The sequence below is a fragment of the Tinamus guttatus genome, unplaced genomic scaffold, assembly GCF_059628265.1.
Source record: "Tinamus guttatus ecotype Peru unplaced genomic scaffold, ASM5962826v1 Tinamus_guttatus_pri_ptg000240l, whole genome shotgun sequence".
NCBI classification, from domain to species: Eukaryota; Metazoa; Chordata; class Aves; order Tinamiformes; family Tinamidae; genus Tinamus; species Tinamus guttatus.
The window spans coordinates 9,550,192-9,566,331 of NW_028288774.1; the positions used below are offsets into that span (position 1 = coordinate 9,550,192).

The following is a 16,140-nucleotide window of genomic DNA, read 5'->3' on the forward strand; positions in this document are numbered from 1 at the left end:
CTTTTACAGATAAGCTCCCAAACGGATATCTAAATTTTAAAGTTTTTTTTTTACAGTAGAAGAGATGAACCCCACACCTGCACAGTTTGTAGTCTGATATGATTCTGTATGTTGCCTTTAAAAGCTAATCTAACAGAGTCTCTTTATAGGTTTCTGCACAGGCTGGGGAGACCCGCATTACATGACATTTGATGGACACTACTACAGCTATCAAGGGAATTGTACATATGTCCTTGTGGAAGAGATTAATAAATCAGTTGACAACTTTGGCGTGTACATTGATAACTACCACTGTGATGTACATGATCCAGTGTCCTGTCCACGAACACTCATTGTGAGACATGAGACTCAGGAAGTGCGCATAGCGATAGTTACACCAAATTCCCTACAAGTAGAGGTATGGGAGAATGTTCTCTTTTATATGTTGAAATATTAATACAGCATGACCCTGATAATTATATCCACAGCATTAGGAAAAGCTTTTAAGAATAATCTATGTTTTCCCTCCAATACCAGCTTGGATTGGAAAACAGGACTGTTTTGAAAGACTGCTTTTTATGACAGTCTGTATACTGAAGGAATTTCTACAATTTCGTCCCTCTCTAAACTCAAATATTTGCATTGCCTTGTCTCTCCAGAATGTATGAACCTGACAGTATTGATACCAGTTAAGGGTATAAAATAAATTTGTTTATAATTATATTAACATAACAAAATAAATCAATGAATATTGAATGTGAGGACACAACATAAACTCAACAGAGCAATGCAAGTATTGACCTTAAGTATTTTTTTAATACCCTTACTGTCTATAAATGTTGTCTCCTTTTAAATCTTCTTTAAAAGATGGATTTTTTTTCTTTTATTTTATTGGTAAACATGATGGTCCAAACACTAGGGCTTCTAAAATGGCTGAGAAGTAATTGTTTTGAGGCTTTTGTGTTTTTTGTGTTTGTTTGTTTTTGTCATAAATAGTTCAGGATTATTACAAGCTACGTTGCAGTAAATTATTAACAGATTTCAAAACGTAAGCCTCTTAGTTAGGTTTATCCATCATTGTTGTATTTAAATAAACACTATAGATTTTTGGCTTTTTTTTTTCATTTAATTTTCTTACAGACATACTCCCTTTCTTTAGGTATTTTTCTGAGAAAGTTAAAAGTCTAGAAATTCAAGATAATTTTATATTTTGTTTTTACAGGGCATCTTCAATGCCATGGTCATTCTAATAAATCTGTAGAGTGTTAGGCTTTAGCTGGCTTACATTTTAAAAAACTTGTTTATCAATGGCTCATCGACCTTTCCTTTGGCTCTGAGAAGTTTTAAGTTTGCAGTAACATAAAAGAAAACACAAGGCACTTTCTGCAGAAGAAAAACATTATTTGCCTTTATTTGCCTATGAGAACTTTACTTGCCTACCAATGAAAAGTAATGAACAATTGATTTATTTTCCAAAGCAAGCTAAATATATGTCTATTTTCTGTTTTGTTTTGCTTTTACTATTAGGTGACAGTAAACCAACAGGAAGTAGCTTTGCCTTACAAAAAATTTGGTTTGTCTGTCTATGAGTCAGGCATAAATAAGGTGGTGGATATTCCTGAACTTAAGATGAATGTAACTTTCAATGGCTTGTCCTTTTCTATCAGAATGCCCTACAGTCTTTTTGGCAACAACACGCAAGGACAGTGTGGTAAGGCTTACTATATGTTTTTTTTGGTCTTAAAAAGTGACAAGCAGGTGCATTACTACCTTGCTACAAAGATTAGTGGAATTAGAGAACAAATCCATGATTTTTTTTCTCTCCTTATTAATTATAGGTACTTGTAATAACAACACAGCAGATGACTGCATGTTACCGAATGGAAACATTGCAGAAAACTGTGAAACCATGGCAGATCATTGGCAAGTTGTTGATCCTTCTAAACCACAGTGCTCTCCAGGAATACTTCCAACAAAAGGGCCTAGCACAACCACAGGCCAGGCCTGCGAAGAATCTTCAATATGCCAGCTTCTGTTAGGAAGGTAGATATTTCTTCGTTATTTGTAAGCCTTGATATTCAAATTTACTGGAAATTTTGAGGTTAATCTCTCCATAAAAGTGTTCCTAACTGTTCTTCCATATGCTGTAACTTTGAGAGCTGCTTCCAACTCTTTTGTTGTTTCAAGATGTCATTCTCCTTGCTGATTTAGTTAACTTCTTATGGCTGCCAAATCAGCCTTCCTTGATGTTCTCACATTCTTCTATGTCTCTTATCTTTTTCTGTGCTCACTCAAAAACTGAGACGCATTGAAGACAGAGATGTTCATTTTTAAAACCAAGTGTCAGATGAACAAAAAAATCGAACTCTATTTTGCAATATAGTGCATGCCTCCACTTGGTACTATTCATCTAGCTTCTGGATGGAAAGGTGCCCGATCATGTTGCAGATAGGAACAATATCTCCCAGCATATTTTAAAGTAACATTCTTGCCAAACACTGTTTGGGAAAACCTCTCAGTTCTTGTTCAGATATCCCTAAGTACCACTTCTGCCATGTTATAACACGTTAAGCACAATGAAGAATTCATCAATTATTCAGGAGCTAATGATGATATATATTTCTAGCGTGTTCGAGAAGTGCCATAAAATCGTTGACCCTGAGAAGTTCTACACAGCATGCGTTTTTGACAGTTGCACACTTCCCCAGTTAGACCTGGAATGCTCAAGTTTGCAGGTCTATGCTGCCATCTGTGCTGACCAAGGTGTCTGCCTTGAATGGAGAAGTCATACCAATGGAGTTTGCTGTAAGTATTTTGGCATTTATCTTGAACTATTAGGGAATCATATATGAAACTATTTCAGCAGCTCTCCTAACTGTTGTCAATATTGCCTTGTAAGCACCAAAGGCCTCCCTCTAGTAATTTTACAGAGGTGTTTTTTTTTTTTTTTTTACCATATCAGTGATAAATGAGCCTTCAGAAGTATACATCCATTGATGGTTTATCTATAGACATTTTCTTTTTTACATAGGCGATTGTGTATTTTGCAGACATCAATGGATCACTCTTGTATTTAATGACATGCTAATTTTCAGGTGCAGTAAGAAGGGTAGGATACATTCCCCTTTCAGAACTTGACATAAGTGCATGAGGCGTTGATATCCCTACTGAGCTCTTCCTTTTCTTTTATTTTCCTGTTCAGCTTATACATGCCCTGCGCACAAGGAATATAGAGCATGTGGTCCTATTACAGAGATAACCTGCAAATCAAGGTAAACAAAAATCACTGCTATTACATCTCATATAACTATTCAGTCATATCTAATTTATAGGTGGATGTGGGAAGTCAACCTCCTGTTGTCTTTTGAATTGACTATCAGAAGTTACCATTACTACTCTCTTGATCTTAAACCTGGGTACCTATACTTTTATGTTGTTTGACTCTTTACCAAAGCAAGAATACTGGAAAATCCATAAATCACAGATTTGCAGATCATTTGCCCCTGTATTTTCTGTTAAAGTATATTTTGCTTGATCTCAGACTGTGTGCCTGTGACAGTAATGGTGTTCCTCTGAACATTTTGTCTAATGCAGTCCAGAGCAGCAAAATCAAACTGAAACAGAAGAAGTGGAAGGCTGTTTCTGCCCTAACGGAACTATGTTGTATGATGCTGGTGTGGATGTTTGTGTAACAACTTGTGGTGAGTTTTAATGCTGTACTTGAATGCATATTTGTTTCCTCTGTATTTTTGCCCTCTCATACAGCATAGATCTGACAGTATGCCTTAATCATACTACATAGAGATGGTTATTGTTACATTAGTGGTAATAAAAATTTATCTTGATATTTTCACAGGTTGTGTTGGATTGGATGATGTGCCCAGAGAGGTATGTTGCTACTTGCTTTTGTATTTCAAGTGTGTGTGTTTGAGGGGTGGAGAATCAAATAAGTAGCCTTCACTGGAACAGTCCTCGGTAATTATCTCCCCACATTTCAGTCCTGTTTGTGCTTCTTTTTAATTGCTAACCATATAATCACTTTGTTTTCTTTGGTGGCAGTTTGGAGAAGAGTTTACAATAGACTGTAAGGACTGTGTTTGCTTGGAAGGTGGAAAAGGCATTGTGTGTGAGGCTCACAAATGTGCAGAACAAGATGAGATCAGTTGTGATGGAGAAGGCCTCTATCAGGTCACTGAAGTCAATTCTGAAGATCTCTGCTGCCCCATTATCAGCTGCAGTGAGTTTATACTTGTTTATATCATTTCACTATCCTTTATGAATAGTAAAGAGAACTGAATTAGTTTCTCACTACAGACCTACAGTAGACAGTCACAAAATAGTCTTTTCACTCATGCTTTCTAAATCAGTTTGTCCAGTGTTGGGGGAAGTTCCTTTCAATATTGCGATGGCTTGACATAAACTGAATCTACAGTTCTTGAGCTCAGGGTCACATTTTATTGAAGCAGCATGCAAATAGATTGTAGAATTATATGTAGCTGTAGGATTCCCATTTTGCAGCAGTTGCCTGTCATCTCAGAAAAACAGAGTCCTGTAACAATTTCCACTGCTTCTCTGCAAGGTATTGTGATACTTTTCTAACACTTGGCAATTACATACTAGAATAAGCTTCATAAGTTAGTGCAATCCTCCATCTAATGCCTGGATTCACTAGGAAAAAAATGTGTCCTCTATCAGCAGTATTTTTGGGTGGTAGGAGGATCTGGCTCATTACCTATCACTAGAAAGACTAACCTAAATGTTCAGATGGGACCCTAATAGATGATTATTTTTCTGTAGCCATGATATAATGTGTCTTCTGGCTTATTCCTCTTTTCAGAATGCAATACAAGCTTTTGCACAACTACACCACCCAAGTGTGATCTGGGATTTGAAGTTTATTCTCATATTCCCAATGGTCAGTGCTGTCCTGTATACCGGTGTGGTAAGTCCTTTGGAAATATATTACAACAATTTACACATTGTATTTTATATATTTTAGCATCAAAGGTTAGGAAGACTGCATGCAGTATTTCCTTGAAGTAACAAACGCACTCAGATTCTGGGTGGTTACTGTGAACATATCTGGCACTGTAGCTCAAGAGAGTGGTACAGAGGGCATCAGTGGTTCAAGATCAATTTTCCTAGTTTTAAGTATATGCAAGAACAATTACAGAATAACTGGGATTGTGCTCCCAGTTTACTTTAGAATATCCCTTTAAGTATGCAGAGGGAAGATGTGTTATTTGTGTAATGGACACAGGGAGCTACTCATACCCATTAACAGAATGTTCTTTGTTATGATCTGAACTGTGTGTATCAGGCCAAACCTTCCTCCCTTTTTGCATGTGCAGTAATCATACTTGTTTCTTTTATATGTCATATGTATTACTGGAAATGGGAAATAACCAGTCTTTTGAACATACACACAGTGGTGTGACTGGAGTGGAGTGAAAACAGTATTCTTCCTCTCTTTTTTCTTTTTTCATGTTTGTTTGTCTGTGTAACGACTTATTTCTCTCTTTTAACAGTTTCCAAGGGCGTTTGTGTACATCAGAATGCTGAGTTCTTGGTAAGTTCCTGTTTAAACCATCTGAAGCAAAAATGCTTTTGAGTTTAATTAGCATCGTTTAGCTCAAATGCTATGAAGAAGTTTTCATCTATTATATTTTATATTTAAGACAATTTCAAAATCATGTTAGGGATTTATCAGTTTCACAGAGTCTGTCTTTTTGTTCAAAAAAGGTTGCTGTATATGAAAGAGATTGACCTGTTTTTTCTAAATGTCCATACAAGAGATGGATTTGATTTTAGAATCTTACAAAATTAATCTGCAATTGGCATCAGCATGCATTTTATTGCAATTTTAAGACTGTGCTTTCAAGTGTGAGAAGATTTGCAAAGGACTATTTCTAAGAGCCTGAAAGTCCTGAAAAATTATCTTGGTTTCAATGATTTTTTTATTGCAAATATTTGACACCTGTCCATCTAGTAATCTGAATTCATCGTTGCTGCACAGGACTTCAATAAAATTATATGTTAAATTAAATTCAATATTAAACAAGTGTGCAAAAGCAGCAAGCCAAATAGCTATCCCAAACTATTTGTGTTGGATCCCTTTTCAGTTGCTTGGTTTAGAGGTGTTGGGGTAATTAAGAAATCTGTCATACATATAATCTCATTAAATATGAATCCTTGTGTCTTAAAATTTATAGCCCAATTCCTCAGTCTTTATTGATAAGTGTCAGAATTGTTACTGCACGAATGAAGTTAACATCACCACTCAGCTGAATGTCATCTCCTGTGAACATGTTCCTTGCGACACATACTGTGAACCAGTAAGTTGCAAACAGAGAAAAAATCCAAAAAGTGGATGTACATGGAAAGCAGATCTAGAAATTCAAAGTCCAGCACCTGCATGGACACTGCCTGTCTTGGAGCAATCTATTCTGTGTAGCTTGATAATGTGGGAGGGGTTCACATGGGGAGGGGTTACCTGGAGAATTTTTGTAGAACACTTGAAAAAATGGTATTTAACTACTAGGCATATTTGGCCTGTTCCATTACATGTTTTCTGTGGGGTTGATAATCTGCAGCGCAGAAAGGCACAAGTATAGAGTATTTCAAAGTATAACTAGTTCATGGATTATTATGTTTTTATTTATTTCTCAAAAAATGCACATACCATAGTGCTTAATTTTTAATTTAATTTTACTATATAGGGATATGAACGTCAGCCAGTGACTGGTGAATGTTGTGGAAAATGTGTGCAGACTAAGTGTGTTATACATACCTCAGAAAGTTCCATCCTGGTCTTGAGTGTAAGTACATTTTACAAATTTGGTAGATATGTAAAACATGGCATTCCTTTTCTCTTATGAAAGTGCGAAGAGAACGGGTGTAAAGAATTACTAATGGCAGAGATCAGACTCAGTAAGTTTGCATCTGAAAGGTCAGAGGCCCACCTTAAGCAAAGCCTACCTACAGCTTCCTGTCATGAAAGATGAACTAATGAAATCAGATTTTCTGGAAAGCTTCTTCTTGAAATGACAAGTCAGAAGTGCTATAGTAAGGGTTTTTCTTGCAGTGTCTAGAGGTTTTTGCTTGTTTATATTGCTTGATTTCTACATGCTGAAAAAATGCTAAAAAGCCTGTCTATGGGAGTGGCTTTACTGCCTTGCAGAATGAAATTTAGAATTATTCTTGATCACCATTGGAAGTTTTAGCTTTCCCTAGTCAAAATCCAGTGACACAAGTGAGATCGTTCATATCTCTCGTGTGTACTCTACATACTTCAAAGGGTTTTTTCTTTTTAAGGGAAATACTATGCAAAACCCCGAAAATCCTCTCCAGATATGGCATCCTTTGATACATGAAATATGCTGTATCCAAAGTTTCTGCTAATCCAAAAATAATCAGCTGGGAAACAAGATGATAGTCCATGTCAGAGGACAGGAAATTTTGGCTTGAGAACCCTTCAGCTTTCTTTATTATTTTTTTGCATCTTCTTTGTAGCCTGGAGAGTTTCAAAATGATCCTTACAACAACTGTACCCTTTATAGCTGTGTAACTATTCATGATCAGCTTATCTCCTCCACATCTGAAATAACCTGCCCAGCATTCAACGAGGACAGCTGCAAACCTGTAAGTAAATATAGAAAACTCACCTCCAGTGCATGAATTACTGCAGTTTAGTTCAACCATCTAATTAGCAACAAAGTAACATTAAACTTTGGTCATTTTCCTAGAAAGTTTCTCTGTTGTTTTGTTCTTTTGTTTTATTTTTGCATCTATGCATAGACCTATGGTGTTCATAAACTAACTGTGAGTTTATTCAGATCAACTCTGTCATAATTTCCAGCTATTAAGGAGTTGCTCTCCTCAGTTACTGATCTAGAAAGTTCATTATTATAGGGAAACAATAATAATGTTCCTTTTTCTGTTTCTTCGTTGTTTTTTTTTTCAGGGAACTGTTACATTCCTACCTAACGGTTGTTGTAAAACATGTAAGTATGTCAGTGAACGTGAATCAACAACAATACAGAGAAGTAACTTTAATCTTAAATCAACCCATTCCTTTATAGAGGCCGACCGGCTTGCACTTACATAGATACTTGTATGTTGTTCCAAGCACTTAGTATTTGATCTTTCTGGAAAAGTTTAAACTGAAGATGGTTCTTTCAGTGAACTAGTGAAACCTTGAGTGTGCTAAACTGCAAGGAGCTTTTGGAATTCTTCCAGTGACTTCTTCTGATCATCTTTCCCCACAGGTACACCTCTGGATAGCTCCACGCCATGCTCTGTCCGTGAAAGAAAAGACTTTATCGTCTATCAGGGCTGCTATTCTGAGACAAGAGTTGATTTGACTGAATGTGAAGGCACATGTGGGACCTTCTCTCTGTAAGTAAACTAATCAGACAATGATTTTTGAGTTCTGTGGGCACTGTGATTGTTTATGTAAAAGGGACAATAAATATCTATATAATATATAGATATGTATAATATATATTATATATCACATATATATAATGGAATATTATATATATGTGTGTGCATGTGTGTATATATATATAAAATGGAAGAAGACCTAGAACTGTCAGCTCCCAAAATCATGGGCACAAAATAATAAAATCTGTGACTGAGCACTTGATTCATCCTAGCACAAAAAAAAAGAGTATTAGATTTTCTCGGAATTCAGGCAGCTATGATGATGTGTTTTTACCACTGAGAGCTGGTTTGTTTGTCTTTTATGTTGTACTTTCTTGGATACAAATAATTTGCAGAAAATAATAGCAGAACTTGGACTATTTCACATATGGTAGAGAGACCAAATTGCAGCCAAACCTGATGCTCATTAGCTGAGAAGCTGCTTTCCATTTTATTACCATATAAAATGAAATACACATACATCTTTTGAGTGAAGAGTCAAACATGCATAGCTTCTTACAGTAAAGAAGTGAGAATACAGTTTCCTTTGGGGTGGTGTTAGTGGAGAAATTTCATCGTATGTTTCTCCCTGAAATAAAAGACTTCAAGGAAGTGGCTATCAGAAAGCGACTGCTAAAGTACCTGGAATAGAGCTATTAAAACCCACTGACAGATCAGGGTTGTTATTGACTCCCAAAAGAAATAATCATTTGCACCCTATCACAGAAAATATCTGAAAAAACTGAACATTAATTTCAGATTGAACACTGATTAACCAGACAGTTTGTAAGTGTTTTGAAATACTTTATGGTCTCAGACAAAGTCCTATTGTAGTTGCCTGTGCACTACAATATACTACAAATATAAGATAAAGGTGGCTCGATATAGTTCACGGCCTGGTGTCAGAAGGTTCTACAAGTTAGGAATGGTACCTGCTCACAAAGCTGCAAAAGGTTCTTTGCTGTGACATACGATCAGTAGGAGCTGTTGCTTCCTTTAAACATTTGGTATATTTAACATCCTTCTGTGCTTGAGTTGTGAAAGGAATCTAAGAAAGCTGAGTTCATAGAACTCATTGTTTTTTTTTTTTGTCTATTTTGTTTTGTTTTTTTATAGCTGAACTTAAATAATAACTGTATTACCTGAATATCACAGCCAGTGCAATGAATTTTAAAAACATGGTGTGTTAAACCAATGCAAATGAGCTCATCACTAGTCATTAGCCTCAGCAGCAGCTCTTCTGCATACTGTTCCATGCTCCTTAAAGCCTCTGTACCCAGTTTCTTCCTCTCCAGTGTGTACTGATTTCTAGCACAGAATAATGTTACCTTTTCTTCTTGCTAACAGATATTCTGCGGAGGCCAATTCTCTGGAGCACAGCTGTTCTTGCTGCAGGGAAGAAAAGACTAGTGTGAAGGAAGTGAAACTGAAATGCCCCAATGGGAACACACAAACATATCAGTATGTTTACGTGGAAAGCTGTAGTTGTCTAGACACTGAATGTGAAATCTCAGAATCCAGAGAATCCAGAAGCACAGAAGAAAGTGACAGGGAAAGTGCTCTGAACCGTATCAAGAGGGCTATCAGCTTAACATAAAAATGAAGAAGAAAAAACTAACAGCACTCAAGTAAAGGGATTATGCACCATTCTCATCTTCCTTGTCTAGTTCAGGCTTTTTCCTTGCCCAGTTGCTGTATCTGTGTTCTCTGATATTTTAATAATGTTCTAATTTATTTGTGTGAAAAAGGGCAATTTTTTTCCACACATGTAGTCTTTTGAGTCCGTTTGTAATCAACTTATTTGTTCTGAATGATTAAAAGCACATTACAAAAACTTGGGTTTTGTGCTTATTCATGTGCTGTCTTGTTGACCTTCAGTTTTAAGAGGAGGCAAGTTCTTCACGCTGTAGGAAGTCAACTGACATGCTGCTAAATCTCTTGTGTATCCTGCTATGGCTCCTTTAAACCTAACATACATGAAGGTCTTGTCTGCATGACCCAACATGTGGGGTGGATAATTGCTGCTTTCTGCTAGTCAGGCAGAAGATAGATAACGCATCCTGATGTGATACAAGTGACTTTTAAGAAAATTTCACAAACAAATTGCTTGGTTCAGCACCAGATTGTATTTTAACAAGGTTGTGTGTGTTTTAGTACTGTCTCAAGGGCTGCACTTTACATCGCTATTTGTTGATTTCCTGTTAAAGGAGATACCCAAAGATTAGCTGGATTGCATTCTAAAGTACTTATTTGACCTGCAAAGAGAGCTGAAGGAGATTAGGTCTGAGGTGAACATCTGTCTTGAAAATACATGAAGTATAGTGAGACTGGTCCACACGTTCTGTGTGTTAAAGTTGCATTACACTGGTTTGAGCCACAGCCAACATAAATACAAGCATCTTTGCTAAAGAAAGTGGTAAAATTTGTGGCACAGGAGACACTGTAGATTCAGGACTTTTTTTTTTCCCCTTATATGAAAAAAGAGCTCTTTATGCTGTTTTCTCCCTCCTTTCCTTATGTTATCATCCATGCCAGTGTTGGAGCTTAGAAGGCAGACATCAGTATGAAGCAGAGAAAAGGAAACACAAGAGGTGTCCCATCTTTAGAATACTATCATTAGAGAACTAATATCTGTGGAGGAGAAGTAGCTGATCCCAGAAGGAAGTTTTGTCACTTTAAAAAGCAAGCTCCAGAACTAGCGAAGCCTGGTGCCTGCTTCAGCCTGGGTGTTTAAGGATACCTCTAGGTCATCTGTGAAATGTGACTGAAGCTTTCTCTTGAGGCATTTAGAAGACACACTCGTGTGGATTCTTTGTCATCGAACAATATGTGCACTGACACTACAGTCTACTTTTCCTTGAGTTGTACATCATGTAGCTTAAAATCTGTCAGTGTTTGGCTATTTTTTTGAGAACATCATTTCTGCAGTACTGAAAAACAAAATCTCCCTTTTTTGGTTCTTTGTTCCTCTCTTATCTTCTGTATTGGCTATTTCTGCACAGTTAAGGGCAAACTAACTCTAAATAAGGAAGTTAAATGATGCACTGTAAAAGTCAATAAAGCTGCAGTTTTTGGCTTCGCCACTGTAGGGCGGGCTGTGGTTACGAATGAAAAGTTAATTCAGAGACAAAAAGCAGGCTGCCAGCAGAGACGAGATTCTACAGTGCCAAGAATTTTACCTCTGAGAAGAATGAGTGCTGATGCTTCCCCACATCAGCAAGCTCTTAGTAAGCATGTTCTAACAGGGATTTACTTGCATGCACAGCATGATGTTGCTTGCAGTCAGAGAACTCTTAGTTATAGGTGCTTGGCAATTCTAGGTCAAACTGTACATGTCAAATCTCCACCCCTTTCTGTGCTCTTGGTCACCTCAGAAGTTTGCAGTTCAGTTCACACCTGTATTTCCTTGGAACTGGATGACAAAATTGAACAGACTAAGCCTTATGCACAGCTGAGAATTCCACAGAGGGCCTTTCAAAGAGAAATTTCTGTAAGATGCTCAAGATGAAGGGAAACAAATGTTGGAAGAGAGCCTTCCTTCCAAATCTGACAGCACAGTTGCTCAGCAAAGAGATTCCTTCTCTGCAAGTTTTATAACTCTACATAAAAAAGAATCTCTGTCTTTAGGAGGAGTCCATTATCTCCACTTAGACATTTTTACAAGCATTATTCACCTACAGAGAAACTTTCTAGTAATGCTGTTACAGAAAAACATGGTTTGCTACTTCGTGCTAGGCATTGCCTCTATGCCAGACTTGGAGACTGTGAAGTCCGTCTTTTTCGTAAGCATTGGTGCTTTCTGGCAGCCCAGGGAGATGTAGTTCAGGCATCCCTCATCTGGAGAGTCCTAGGAAACAAAAGAAGTTGTAACTGAAGAAGTTGTAGCACAACAAGGAGTGTCACGGTGGCAATGAGGAGCACTCTTCTTCCTCCTTGTAACTCTCTCTTGAAAGAAAATGGCAGCCTGCCCTGCCTGATCACATGGTGTTCTAAATTCAAGTAGGAACTTTTGGGTCTGCAGACCACAAGCTCAGCCTCACCTGGAAAGCCCAGGGAGCAACTGAAGAAATCTCTCACAAGGAGTGCCAGACATTTAGGGTCTATAAAGGAGATAGTGAAATCTTCTGAACCTGTTGCCTTTTCTCCCATTTGCACTCCTGAGGCCAGGCCTACCGCAAGGGTCACTGACCAGGATGCTGGAAAGGCATGAACTTGACTCCCTTCATGATTTTCCTCCATCCTCCATAGGTTTCTCTATCCTCCTAGATCTGACAAGAAGGGAGCAGTAGCAACACCCCCAGCAAAGCTTAGCTGTGTGGTAGAGCTGCTAAAACACTGTCACGGGTCTATGCCAAAGAACTGTATTCTTGTGTTCCTCTCCTCTCACACTTTTTCTCCAGCTTGACACTTCCATTTTTGGCAAAGAGCTTCCTTTGGGTTGGTTTTTGTTTGTTTGTTTGTTTTTCATCTCCAGTTACTTAGCAGTTCAACCTCTGCCTTGCAATAGGAAGATGCCTTTTCGTGAGCCAGGTGGGAGTTCTGCCGACATCAATCTGAAGATACCAAAAGCTTAGGGTCCTAGCTCTTGCCCTGCAAGAGCTGTTCAGTTTGGCCTCACTTTGATACTTTGTCTTGTGAGAGGTAAGCATTTGACCATGTCCATGAGCAGTGCAGTCTTTGAACTTGCTTGACCATTCTGGTGAGCAAAAGACAAATATTGTGGCCCTACTGCTGCCTTCCCCAAAAGAGGGAAGGGCAGGCACTAGAAGTCTGATAAATCTCAAACACAAGCTGGAGCTAAAATCCATACTGCCTTGGATGCAGGAAGTTGTGATTTTAAGTTCTAGTCTCAAGTGCCTGCTCCTCCAAGGTGGCCTGAAGCTCCAGAAATCCTTCCCAAGCAGCTGCAGTCTTACAGGAAGCCCCTCACAGCATTCAACCAGCTGTAGGAGATGACTGCTAAAAGCTGAGGCAAATGAGATTCTGTTGGTTGCAGCTCAGACAGGTTGTCATTGCCATACAAAGTAAGAGCACTGCAAAAAAAAAAAAAAAAAAAGAAAAAGAAGGCAAAGGAAAGAGATATAGCAGTCCTGTTATGGGTTCTGAGATGCACCCTGAGCTTCTCTTGATGTAGGCTGCAGGCTACAAGGGTGGCAATTGTGGCATGTACCTTGTATGTGAAAGCGTGTGGGTTTAATTCCTAACTGTAGCCTTCACCCACATGATTTGAAGCTCTGACTATATCTTCCTAGTTATCTAGAACTGCATTAAAAACTTAATGGTGTTCGTATGACTCTATGGGAATACAGCGAGTTTTCATCTGAAGCTAAATAGGAAGTCAAAAGATTCTAACAAAATGAAGATGATTTTATCGAGAAATGCTGGACAAGTGTACTGGAAATAGCTTCTTAACAACATGGGAATATCACTGCTGCAGTCTGAGGTGAGGTGAATGGGATTTAGAAGCAGGAAAAAAAGAACCTCTCCAAAAAATACAAGGTAGGCTCTTGTGATCTAATAATTATATTATTTAATGATATAACTTTATATTATTAAACTATCATTTTGTGCTGTAGAAGGGGAAAGGGAAGATAAAATTTTGACTGTTTACTGTTGGAATGCACTTCATGAGATCATGCTCCACTGAACTGCGCACAGCCAACTGCACCTAAGCCCTAATCAAAGAACATCAGCAAAGGCAAGGCCATATGTAAATAAACATGTAGTTACAGTGCTTGTTCCACACTGTTTGAACTTGTGTAGCACAAGCAAACTCATATACTGTGAAAGAGAGGAGGCAGAAATAGACTAAAAGCTCTAAAAGCCATATGAAAGAAAATTCTTGCAAACTTTAGGTCTCAGAAAAAATGAAATGCAGGAAATTGTTTATCAGTGCTACTATTATTTAAATATATTTCATCTCCCAGCAGAAGCTTTAGGGGTTGTTCTAAAGGAGAACGAATTCTTCAAGGTAAACATCCTTCTGCCTAAGCCAATTTTCTAAAATAACTCCATTTTTTTTAGGATGTCATAAACTTCGGAACAGTGAAAAACACTACTTGTATTTTTTTTTTTTATTCCAAGACTTGAATTTTAAAAATAAATAAATAAATATAGGAGAATTCAGCATGGAGTTTTGATACTGCTTTAGTGGAAAGCTTCCATGCCAAAATGAGTTTCTGTGGCAGATCACTTTAAATGTAGGAAAGGCTTTATGCACTCCTTTTCCCTGCTTTTGGATAACCTCCTCTCCACATGTCACCATAAGAGAAAGGCTCCCCCTGCCACTGCCATCAAATTCCACGGGATTTTTCAGTTCCCGGAAATTGTAGATCTTGCAGTGATAAGAATTTCCATTTGAATGTGAATTATTTTGGTAGGATGCCTGTTTCATGCTGGGGAACAGGTTCATATTTAAGATGGTTGAAGGCCTAAATGCTTTTAAATTAACCGTTGCTTCTTAGTGTGCTGTATATATCTGTGTGTATTTATATAAAAGTATGTATATATACGTATAGATGCATATGTGTCTGTATATATAAACAAAGAGAAGCCTGTAAGAATCATTCTGGAAACTTGTTCTTGTTACACCATACAGTGTATTTGGCAGGTCTTTTCATTTGCTTTGAGAGTGAAATAGAAAGACTAGTCCTGAGAGCCTAATTCAGTCACTCACACAAATGCTAATCTTTGCACATAGCAAGAGTCAGAGTTTGTTTTCTCAGGAAGACTTGTTAAAGCAGAATCTTTGAGGTAGCAAAAAGTCAAAGGCCCAAACACCTGATCATTTGCCTTTCTGTGCAGCTAGTCTTTCTAGCGTGAGGAAGTGCCAATAGGTCAGTGAGACCTGTGTGCACAAACACCAATCAGGCGTGTCATTACTCCTTGTAAATGGATGATCTTAAAAAGAGAGAGAGAGAACAACAGCTAAATTTATTCCTTGTGAACTAGGAGTAGCTGATGCCCTTGATTGGTTCAGGAAAGGTCAAAAAACCCTATGGCAAGATTAGCGGATTAGAGGTTATGGAGATTTATGTTTGTTCTAAGGCAAAATGTAAGCAAATAACTAACCTACTGTATCTCATCAAAATTAAAGTACTGAAGACATTCTTCATATATTTTAATAGGCAGTTAGGCCCTCCTTCTGACTCTTATAGATCACCATATATTACCAGCTCTTTTAAGCAGTCTTTTGAATCTAAACCTGATGGAACAAATACATCTGTGATGTAAATTCTAAATTCTATGGGCTTATGTCAGGGCTTAAAATATAGTGTGTGTTGTACATGGCCAGCAGAAATCAAGAACAATGTGCAAAATCATATTGTAACCATTAATTTGCCAAGTTAATTTTGAATGTTTTTATTGTATCAATCACTGTCTTGAGGGACTTGAGAGCACACACAAAATTGACATTTTCCTGGCTAACTTTACTTTTTAATGAACTAAACAAAGTTGGTATTTTGACAGTAGTAATAAAGCTTGTTGGGGTAAGGGAGATAGGCAGGGATTTACATGAGAAAATGAAAGAAATAGTACTGTTTCCTTTGCCCAAAATGTATTGAAGTACTAGAATCTTTCCAGACAGAATCTCATCAGTACTTTGACTATGGATGGGGTTCCACAAGAAACTTTGCAGCTTTAACACTTTATGGTACCTATGGGAGTACCGTTGAGTGAAGGGTGCAGAACAAGTGCCACTGCCAAACTTCAATACTGCAGCTGAGTGTGGATTGT

At 37.7% G+C, this 16,140-nt stretch overlaps 1 protein-coding gene across 1 annotated transcript in view; it reads left to right on the forward strand.

Annotated features, from left to right (window-relative positions):
* MUC2 (mucin 2, oligomeric mucus/gel-forming) overlaps positions 1 to 10,237 on the forward strand; it is a 58,583-nt gene extending 48,346 nt beyond the window's left edge. Inside the window, exons 41-56 of the mRNA XM_088525695.1 lie at positions 150 to 397; positions 1,507 to 1,690; positions 1,818 to 2,022; positions 2,606 to 2,784; positions 3,182 to 3,251; positions 3,574 to 3,680; positions 3,836 to 3,867; positions 4,039 to 4,216; positions 4,817 to 4,921; positions 5,508 to 5,548; positions 6,192 to 6,314; positions 6,699 to 6,797; positions 7,492 to 7,620; positions 7,943 to 7,982; positions 8,247 to 8,376; positions 9,751 to 10,237. Coding sequence (XP_088381821.1) covers positions 150 to 397; positions 1,507 to 1,690; positions 1,818 to 2,022; positions 2,606 to 2,784; positions 3,182 to 3,251; positions 3,574 to 3,680; positions 3,836 to 3,867; positions 4,039 to 4,216; positions 4,817 to 4,921; positions 5,508 to 5,548; positions 6,192 to 6,314; positions 6,699 to 6,797; positions 7,492 to 7,620; positions 7,943 to 7,982; positions 8,247 to 8,376; positions 9,751 to 10,000 — 2,120 coding nt within the window. The 3' untranslated portion in view covers positions 10,001 to 10,237. The remainder of the gene's footprint in view (positions 1 to 149; positions 398 to 1,506; positions 1,691 to 1,817; positions 2,023 to 2,605; positions 2,785 to 3,181; positions 3,252 to 3,573; positions 3,681 to 3,835; positions 3,868 to 4,038; positions 4,217 to 4,816; positions 4,922 to 5,507; positions 5,549 to 6,191; positions 6,315 to 6,698; positions 6,798 to 7,491; positions 7,621 to 7,942; positions 7,983 to 8,246; positions 8,377 to 9,750) is intronic.
* Positions 10,238 to 16,140: the final 5,903 nt, after the last annotated feature.